The sequence below is a fragment of the Mustela nivalis genome, assembly GCF_964662115.1.
Source record: "Mustela nivalis genome assembly, chromosome: 8".
Lineage (NCBI taxonomy): Eukaryota > Metazoa > Chordata > Mammalia > Carnivora > Mustelidae > Mustela > Mustela nivalis.
In genome coordinates, this window is record NC_139027.1 from 73,095,767 (window position 1) to 73,106,672 (window position 10,906).

A 10,906-nucleotide genomic window follows, 5' to 3' on the forward strand; every position below is an offset into this window, starting at 1 on the left:
TTCCAGGGCGCCTGGGTGGCTCAGTGGGTTAAGCCTCTGCCTTCGGCTCAGGTCATGATCTCAGGGTCCTAGGATCGAGTCCCACATTGGGCTCTCTGCTCAGCAGGGAGCCTGCTTTCCTCTCTCTCTCTCTTTGCCTCTCTGCCTACTTGTGATCTCTGTCAAATAAATAAATAAATAAAATCTTTAAAAAATAAATAAATAAAATTTAAATTCCATTAGCCAACATAAAGTACATCATTGATGTACAGATGCAGAGTTCAGTTATTCATCAGCTGCATATAACACCAGTGGCTCATTACATCTCATGCCCTCCCTTAATGCCCATCACCCAGTTACCCCATTCCCTACCCAGCTCCCTCCCAGCAACCCTCCATTTGTTTCTTAGAGTTAAGTCTCGTGGGTTGTCTCCCTGATTTCTTTCCCTTCAGTTTCCCCTCCCTTCCACTACAGTCCTCTGCACTGAATCTCAAGCCTATATAAGGAAGAATCACACCATGTTTAGCCAGTGAAAAGGACTAGTATTTAAAATATATTTTAATGAGAACACAGTGATTTACATTTCTTAATACGAAACTGCTCTGGCCTTAGGACTTAACTGCTTCTTGGTCTATGGGGTTTAGATGCCACCGCACTAATTCCCCAGTGCTCTTGAGGCACGTGTTGGACATGTCCTCCTCTGCTGGAAGTCCTTGGGGTAACTTCAGGGGCTTGATCCTATAACATAAAGAAATACTTTTAAAATTATACCAGGTAATACATTTTTTAAAAATTGCTGAAGTAGCAAACAACAAACCTTATCAAATGTTTAACCACTTTCAGTTTTGCATTCACTGAAGGGATATTCTTGTGAACTTGAGGAGTATGTGCCTACAGAGAAAGGAAACCATGTAATGGATTGGATTCAGAACAGATGGTCCCATATTTCAGCAAAATGTGAAAATGAAGGCCTATTATGTCTAAATCAAAGTTTCAGATAAATTACACTAAATAATATATTTAAACAAAAGAAACAGTAAAAACACACCTTAAAGTTTAAGAATTACAAACTTTAAAGCAAATTTAAACCTCTCATAAGATGACTTAAATAGTTGCATACTTTTTCTAGTCCAAGCATCTTTATTGTATCTTTTTCCCAATATGGACGTCTTTTTGTACTTTTTATTCTGGTAACAATATGCAGTTTATGAGGGTGCTGTGGATCCCCACCATATTTTTCATGATCTGCAGGTGAAGGCTGAAATACCTAAGAAGGAAAAATTATAAATGGTAAATTTTCAACTTCTATGTATGTATGTATTTCAACTTCTATGTATCTATGTGTCTAAGTATCTTTTTTTTTTCTTAAAAAAAAAAAAAAAGACTACATAATGATCTCATCCCAAATCTTTCTGTAATCCTAGCCTCAAACTGAATATTTATACCCATTTGATTACTTAGATAGACAAATTCTAATAATTTCACACTCTGAAAAAAATATCGCACAAAGTTTGCTTTAAGACCGAAGCAGGAGCAATCAAAAGACACTAAAAAGTTCAAATGCCTGGAGACTGTATTAGCACTAAAAAAGCTCAGCACAGCTGCATCCTCCACCCCATTCAAGCAGGGGAACAAAGATAAGCTTACAATAACAGTAACACATGAGGATCATTAAAAAGTATTTACAACGCACCAGAAGAGTACAAATGATTGCCTATGAAGGATTAGAAATGGGTCCACAGAACTGATTCTCTAAGAATCAAAAAGTTCCAGTAAGCTATCCTATGGAAAACTTCCCTATGTACATAAAATGAGCTGAATAAGGACGTATACAGTAACACATGAGGATCATTAAAAAGTATGTACAAAGCACCAGAAGAGTACAAATGATTGCCTATGAAGGATTAGAAATGGGTCCACAGAACTGATTCTCTAAGAATCAAAAAGTTCCAGTAAGCTATCCTATGGAAAACTTCCCTACGTACATAAAATGAACTGAATAAGGGCGTATATGGTAATACTATTTGTAATACTGAAAAATTTAAAGGTCACATCCATGTTCCTCATAGGATAACTATAGGAATTACAATGTATAAATTCTAAATAAAACTAAAAAAACTAAAACTAACAATAACAAAATATGATACAACTAAATAATGATGTATCCAATAGGATACAATGCTGTCATTAAAATTCGGTCTACTATCTTAGCAGCTACTAACTTTGAAGAATGGCCACAAAACATTCTTAAGCAAAAAAATAATAATTTTACAACCATGTGTAATAGGATTTTTTTAAAAAAGATTTTATATATTTGAGAGAAAAAGGAGAGCTAGAGAGCATGAGCAGAAAGAAAGGGCAGAGGGAAAGAGATGCAGACCCCCTGCATGACACAGGACTGAAACCCAGGACCCCAGGATCATGACCTGAACCAAAGTCAGACACTTAACTAAGCCACCCAGGCACCCCTGTAGTAGGCTCTTGGATTTGTTTCATCTGTACCAAAATACACAGGTTTGTATTTATGATAAATTACATAAATACTGATTCTAAGAAATCATGTTTTACACACACACACACACACACACACACACACACACTTAGGTACCTGTAAAGGTTTCAAAGATACTAGATTAAGAATCATACCTCCTGGGAATCACACGCACAAAAGATGGCACTTTAATCAAAAAGCGTGTAATTCAGGGGCACCTGCCTTCGGCTCAGGTCACAATCCCAGGGTCCTGGGATTAAGCCCCGCATCGGGCTCCCTGATCAGCAGGAAGCCTGCTTCTCTCCCTTCCACTCCCCCTGCTTGTGTTTCCTCGCTCACAATGTCTCTCTCTGTCAAAAAAAGGGGCATATAATTCAATCATGAAAATAATATTGCAGAAACTTATCTGCTAAGAGGTTCCCACTATATTGCTAAATGAAGAAAGCAACTAGAAAAACATTATGCATGAGATGATTCATATCTTTAAAAATATAAAACTGAAAAGGATGTGGAAGATATTAACAGTAGCTGTGGTAGGTGGGATTAAGTATGCTTTTCAGTTGTTATTGCTTGTTTGGATTTTCTAGGTGTTTTGAAGAGACCCAGGATGAGAAGAATGGTGGAAGACAGAGGATGGGGCAGGCATCCCAAAGAGAAGGAGAGAAGAAAGAAAGAAACAGTGTGAAGAGCATGGAATACTTGGGAAAATCAAGTGGTTCTATATGGCTAATGTAGGAAAAAAAAAACACGAAAAGCAATGTAGCTTGTATTTTCCGAAAGAATGGTATGTACAGATAAATCTAGCAGAGAAAACTCAAAGATCCCAAGTTGCAATATTCGATATGGAAGTGAACACAGAGCCACATGTCTGAGCAGGAAGAAGACTCAGCGTTTTCTGAGGACAATGGTAATATGAAAACACAAAATATTAAGGCAAAAAACCATAAGCAGGAATAAAGAGATTCCAGAATGATAAAAACCTACTACTACAAAGGCCATTAGTACATTTAAAAAGAAAAAAAAAATCATTATTTAGATAAATTCTACCATGTTTTATTTAAACTCTACCCTACCACCAACCTCCACAAATTACTTAACATAAAAGTTTTCAATATTACAAAAGCAGGTACCTTTTAAAACATCGCCTGCTTAAAAAAACAGTAACGCTCACCCCCCCTCTCCCAACCCTTATTCTTACTTTATCTGGAATTCTTGACTTGGTAAATTTGTGACGAATCCAATCCATGTAAATAAGAGACTCCATACCTTTTGTCATCATCTAAAACATGATATAAAACATTTCTTTAAAGAACTCTGTCTAGTGCAGAAATCCATACCTACCAATTTTTAGGTGACAAGTCTGTTTTTACCTAACCTATAATTATCAAACATTTATCTCAGCCCCTAGGCTGAAAGAATATATTCATCTTACCACTAACATTAGAAAGCAAAAAGCACATACAGATTTTCTGTTTTTTTTTCCAAGATTTTACTTAAATTCCAATTTGTTAACATAGTGTACTCTTAGTTTCAGGTGTAGAATTGTGATTCCTCACTTACTTAAAACAGCTGGTACACACTGCAAGTGTCCTCCTTAATTCCCATCACCCATTTAGCCCAACCCCTCCCCTCCAGTAACCCTCAGTTTATTCTCTAGAGTTAAGAGTCTGTTTTCTGGTTTGCCCCTCTTTTCTCATTTCCCCTATGTTCTTCTGTTTTGTAACTTAAATTCTACATATGAGTGAAATAGAGGCTTCCTGACCAGGGGTGCAATATTTTTCTGTAAAGGATCAAACAGGAAGTTATTTCCAGCTTTGGGGCTGCATGGTTTCCACTGCCAAGTCTCAACTCTGCTAATGGGAGACAAAAGCAACCCGGAACAGTATGGAAATAAGTGGGCGTGGCTACTTCCAATAAAGCCTGATTTACAGAAGTAGGTGGTGGACTGAATTCAATCTGCAGACGGTGGTTTCCAACTCCTGCTCTATACAATGTGGAATAATAATCTTCAACAATACTCTGTAAAAAGAAATGAGTTTATGGTTTTCTTTCTAATCCCTATAATGTCATCACTCCTAGTTCCTATCTCTCTTTCCCCTTCAGCAATCTTCAGTCCTGTTGCTTTCAATTGGCTAAAGTGAAAGAATTCACTGCCAATGCTTCATATCTGGAAACTCCTCTCTGGATGGGCAATATTCACTCTCTTCATGCCTTCTCTGTCCTGCAGAGACCCATACATAATTAAAGAGTAAGTAGGAGTGAATGAGAGATGGAAAGGAAAAACATGGGCTTTTAATTCTGATTCTGCGCTTATCATCTGTAAGAAATGAGACACTTGTTCTCTCAGAGAATCAACTGCCTCAGCTATTTCAAAAGGAAATAATACTAACACCACAGGACTAATTGTTATGCCCCAATAATGGGTCCATGATTAAAGGAGCGAGACTGATACAAAGCGAAGGTCAAGCAAAGCTTTATTTCGAGCCAAGCATCAAGAATCTAACCGAACGTTCGGGGCTGCACCTCTTACAAGAGGGCGACCCTTCTGTTTCAGACTAGCTTTTAAGGACAAAGGCCATGCGGTCGGGCCTGGCCACGCACAGGTGGCCGATGAGATTGTAACAGGAAACTCCACAGTGATGCTAGGTGACCAATTGAATTACAATTTACCCTAGTAGACATTTGAACCAGCCTATTACACCTTGACTGGGATTGGCGCCCAAAGGGCGCGGCCCATACTCCTTGGTAACCAGTGAGACAGTATGCAACCCCCACTGATGGGATGTCTCCACCTGGCCTGACCCCCCTTTGTATCTGGGTTTTGTTACCTGAAGCTGGTTTCCGGGACTTGTCTCCAAGTAAATCCCTTGGGGGAAGGGGAGCAGGGACCGTTTCTAAATAGGTCCTTATACTAACCTAAGGTTAAGGTAATGTATGTAAAGCACCTAACATTATTATCTATAGCCAGCAGCACACCTGTATCTAGACTCTGGCCCTCATGAACAGATTAGGCTGAGCTGCTTAATTTCTGTAAGAAAGACAAGAAGGAAATACATGAAAATATACACATAAATGGTTTCTGGAGAGTACATTTCTTCTTTCTGCTCTTCCATAGTTTTTTATTTTTCTATGATTGAAAACATAATGTTTTCATAACTGAAGACAATAAATCCTTAAACTTTTAAAAAGATTAAGGGGAAATCAACATTGGACATTTTTTACCAGCATGTTCTCTAGGAAAAGACCTTTTGTGATGTCAATTCCTTAGTGATAAAACAGCAGATAAATCATAAATAAAACTGACCCTCAACATTAATATATATATATATATATATATATATATATATATATATATATAGGAACTTGTGCAGTTTAACTTGCCTGTTTTGTTAATTACAAAAGAGAAAGAAACAGTTATTAAGGAATTAAAAAAAAAGAGAGAGAGAGAGAGAACTTGAACACTTACTTGGAGTCTGCCTGGGGGCCTCTGAACTATTGAGCACAAAATCCCCGCCATGATTGTGGTGACGGTTTTCTTCTGAGGCTACGACAAGCAGAAATAGATCCATGGGTCAAATGTGTCTTGGAAATTGACAGTTAATTAACTTGGAAATCAAGTTAATTATAAACTTGATTTAAGTTTCACAGTGAAATCTTATTATTTTAATAAAATAAAGGTAAGAATTAAGTTATAACAAATATGTTACTTGGAGTTCAGCAAAACCATAGGTAATAACTATACATTAACCACATCCCATTTTTGCCAGATGAGTTAGAACCTAAGCTGACTCAACAAAAATGGGTAAAGGAGGTTATTATTATTTAAAAATCTTCTTCAACAATGAGCACAAAGAATGCTTTGTTATAGAATCAGAAAATGGAAGGATTAGAAGGGACTGAAGAAATCCTGACTCCTACAACTAGAATGAACAATCTTCTTGTGTGGAAAATAAAATATCAATCATTTACCCAAGGGCATCCAGCAATCCAAGGAGTATATGGTCTGGAGCCCAATTCTAGTTCCTAGTCCAGTGCATTTTCACTAAATCATAACCCCTTTCTGATAAAAAGCAAATCATAACTTCCTTTTTTGCTTATTTGTATTTTTAAACGATTCTTAAATTTCTATGATGTGAAGTTATGTTAATTTAGACACAAATAGTTACAACTACTATACTGATATATACTGAAAACAGAGAAGATTAGGTTTATGAAGTACATGTATATTTTGGATAGGTTATTTAATTTGTGTGCTTCAATTTTTTCCCAAAAGAAAGAATATAATAAAAAAAAAAAAAGAAAGAAAGAATATAATACCTAACTTGCAAATGAGTATTTCTAAAACTCCTAAAACAGTATCTAGCACATAAGAAGCCTTCAATAAATGGTAGCTTTTACTATAACAAAAACATTAAATTATTACAAAACCGTAATAAGAATACTCTAACACACCAAAATAGGATATAATGCTGTATTTCAGTGAATCCACCAGATCCTGACTCATTCAAGCTCTGCAAGTCTTTCCTGTGATGTGGACAAAGCAATGAAGTTGTGGGAATCAATGCAAGGTGTCCCATTAAAAGAGCCAGACTTCAGAAAAATTTTTAGCTACTGAACCAGTCTCTCAAAATTAATTACGTATTCAGTTTTAGAAGAGTTAACTACCGAATCCTTAGAACCATGAAAGCAGAATTTTGTCTTGTTCACTTTCTACTCTCAGTATCTAGCACAGTATCTGATGAACAGTAAGCATCCAGTGTTTGTTTCTGAATGTCTGAATCAAATAATGGGTTAGAGCTATGATCTGCTCAACTCAGAATTCAGAAGTACATCAAAATACCTTGACTGTCATTCCTACTTCAGACCTCAAACACTATCACACAGCATATCAATTTCTAGTTCAAATCAGCATCTAGTTCAAATCATCAGCCACTGCTTGGCTGGTTGTTTATATATATATATATTTTATATCAAGGCTCTTAGAAGAGATGCTTAATTTTCCTTAGAAGCGATGCTTATTTAATCCTCCCACCCTTCAATCAAATAGGTTATGAAAAAGTATTTACTTTACCATACTTCCTCCCAAGTTAAACAATATACTAATCCAACTCATCCGGCTTCACACTTTGTTACTTTTTTCCTTATTACTTAAATGTCAACAAAAGCCTCCTCAATGGCCTTCTGGCTTCCATTCTAACTTCCCTAAGATCTCTTCTCCATGGCAGCATTCATCTAATTAAAATCCTAAATCAGAGGGGCACCTGGGTGGCTAAGTGGTAAAGCCTCTGCCTTCAGCTCAGGTCATGATCCCAGGGTCCTGGAATCGAGCCCCGCATCAGGCTCTCTCCCTGCTCAGGAGGGAGTCCGCTTCCCTTCCTCTTTCTCTGCCTGCCTCTCTGCCTACTTGTGATCTCTGTCTGTCAAATAAATAAATAAAGTCTTTTAAAAAAAATAAATAAAATAAAATAAAATCCTAAATCAGATCATGTCAACTCCTTTTCTCAAAACCTTCCAGTGAGCCAGCCTTTCTCACCATTGGATTAAGAAGTAACATATAAACAAGAGGAAAAAGCCAGAATAAATACATGTGATCCAATGACACAGATTAGAGTTTGAGCTCATGTTTAGCTAAATATAGTGATGGATAAAGAAATAATCACAGGCACGTATGTACATGTGGGTTAGCTGTTAGCTAAAAAGACCAAAAAGCAATGGCATCCCAGTAGCAATGAGCATACCCAGCACCCTGATCTTGGCATTCTCTAATAAAAGATAAAATGGCTGATTGGAGGGCTACAGCAGGAAATATACAAACAAGGGCATCTTGTAGCACTAGAAAGGAACCAATCAGAAAATCAAAATGATCGGAGCATGTCAAAGGGACATAGGAAAAGAGCTTCCAGTGGCTAAAGCTGGACCAATATGAGCAACAAAGTAAGTAACAAAGTATTGGCTTATAATCCAAACTATAAAATAACCATTTCCGTACTCATATAAATGAAGAAGTAAATTAATGGGAGAGAACAAATCTCCCTTAGAGAATTTCAAATAACTTATGCAGATACTTCCCTCTCAAACAGGTGGAGAAAAACCACTCATCTCTTAAGTATAAGCTATGCTTAATAACTTGCTCCCCGAGTACAGTATAGAAAGGGGGAAAATAACATTGTACTAGAGGAACCTCACAAACACTATGTCTGCCAGGTGATCACGGTTAATATCAACTGTTATAAAAGTCAAGTTGATAGCATGCACACTTGATACGATGGAATGAGAATGGCACTTCTTGTCTGTGGTTTTCTTCCCCAAAACCCCTAACACCAGGCTGAGAGAAAAACATCAAACTCCATTTGAAGGATATTGTGAAAAATACTTGACCAGTACCTCGTCAAATACCTGAGTGCCTTAAAACTGTCAAGGTCACCAAAAACAAGGAAAGTGAGATACTACCATAGTCAAGAGGAGCCTAAGGAGCCATGACAACTAAATGGGATTCTGGAACAGTTAAAGGACATTTAGTAAACACTAAGAAATCTGAACGAAGTATGAACTTTGGTTAATGATGCATCAGTAGTGATTCATCAATTATAACATATGTACCATACTAATGTAAGATACTAATAAAAGGGGAAATCAGGTGTGGGGTATATAGGAACTCTGTACTATCTTCACAACTTTCCCCAAAACCCAAAATTATTCTAAAATAAAAAAGTTAATTTATTAAATACCCAAAAGCTTTAATGCATGAGAGTAACAGCCAGTCCTTAACCCCCACCTCTAGGACTTCATCTCCAATCACTCTTAATTAATACACACACTGGCCTCCTTACAGGTCCTCCAAGTTGCCAGGCAGCCATGCTCCTTTGGACAGGCTGTTCTTTCTCCTGGAATGCTCCTGATATTCATACTTAATTCTCTTAGTTCCTTCAATTCTTGGCTCAAATCTTTTTTCAGTGGGGCCTACCCTTATTCCATTATTCAATATTCTGATGGACCCCCAAATTGTCAGACTTTTTACTTCCCTTGATTTTCTTTCCATAGCACTTTTCTTCTAACACAGTTTATTAGGTTTGTTGTTTACCGTCTGTCTCCACCCAGAAACATGTTAATTCCACAAGGACAATAATTTTTATATTTTATTTTGTTTTTGGTCTGCCCTGTCTCTTCACAGAGGTATCCCAAGTATATACCTAAAACAGCACATGTCATGGACTAGGCACACAATCGGTTTTTGTTGAACTAAGTTTAATTCACCGACTTCAGAAGGAGTAACAGTCAAAAGTTATAAGTTCTAATAAAAAGTAAAGATTATTGCTAATAATAAGGCACACAACTCTTGGACCTTGAAGTAACTATACCATCTTCTACTGTACAATAACTTCTGTTGCACCGATGCAAAAGAAGAATACATACGTCATGAGGAATATGATCCCTTTTCCATTAAAATAAAGGAAAAAAAAAAAAAAGAATGTGTGTATATAGAGAAAATCTCTGGAAGGCTATCAGTAAGCAAATGTTAACATAACCTTGCGGGGAAGGCTATCAAGGCGATTTTCCGCTCCCAGTTAATGTCTGAATAGTTTTTTAATTAAAAAAGCATCTATTTAACAACAAATGGAGGGGAAACACAACTGAAAATGCACAACACAGAATATCCCTTTCAATAAACCGAGATCTCTGAAGGCAATAAATGTCTCTTCTTGTAATTAATTCCTCATGCCTATCAAGTAATGGTCAGTCCTCCTCCTCATCCGCGCCTCCTGGCAAAAAGACACAGAACAGGCCGCTATGGCGAGGTGGTGATCAAAACAGGGTTGCAAAATTACAGCTCTGGGTAAAACGGCAGATTTTTTAACTGCCAACCCTGGAAGTTTTGCCTTCTAAAATGCAATTAGGTAAGATTTTATCTTTATTAACAAAAATCAAGTTACGCTGACCCCCAGTGGGAAACCGAAATAGTAAAACAGAAGCAAAGACACTGCTCAAACCAACCTGAACCCCCTTCCTCACTAGCTCTCGCGCCTAGGCGGCCCGGCCCTCGGGCTCCACAAACCGAGGGGCTCGCGAGCTGGGAAACAGCATCCGGTCGCCGCTGGCTTTTCGCAAGGCCGTGGGACAGGACAGGGGCCCAGGGCCAGTTAGGCTCCTGCGACCCGCAAACTCAGAATCCAACAGGAAAACCAACCGGCGTCTCCATAGCGTTCCCACGTACGAACTCCAAGAAAAAAGGCAAAACTTTCCGCCACTCATTCCCCTCTCACCAGCCACCGCTCAATCTGGTTCAAATCGAACCTACTCACCGAGTGAAAAGTGAACAGTTAAGAAGAGGAAGCGCCACACTCAACCCCAGCCGTCAGAGCGCGCACCGACGGCGAAAACACGCACTTTTAGTTCCGGCTTTGTCCCGCCCACTTACGGGCCATAAAAAAGAGCGCA

The 10,906-nt window shown here is 37.9% G+C and overlaps 1 protein-coding gene across 2 annotated transcripts; it reads right to left on the reverse strand.

Moving 5' to 3' along the window:
- Positions 1–519: 519 nt before the first annotated feature.
- On the reverse strand, positions 520–10,906 carry MRPL30 (mitochondrial ribosomal protein L30). Of its 2 annotated transcripts, none has more exons than XM_082746924.1 (6): positions 10,771–10,906; positions 5,937–6,014; positions 3,669–3,749; positions 1,100–1,246; positions 797–870; positions 520–717 (listed from the first exon to the last, which is right to left on the reverse strand). In XM_082746924.1, the coding sequence occupies exons 2-6, from the start codon at positions 5,985–5,987 to the stop codon at positions 588–590; spliced, it is 483 nt and encodes a 160-aa protein (XP_082603050.1). In that variant the 5' UTR covers positions 5,988–6,014; positions 10,771–10,906; the 3' UTR covers positions 520–587. The 2 variants fall into 2 exon arrangements, with proteins under 2 accessions (XP_082603050.1, XP_082603051.1); XM_082746925.1 differs by having other exon boundaries at positions 10,463–10,798.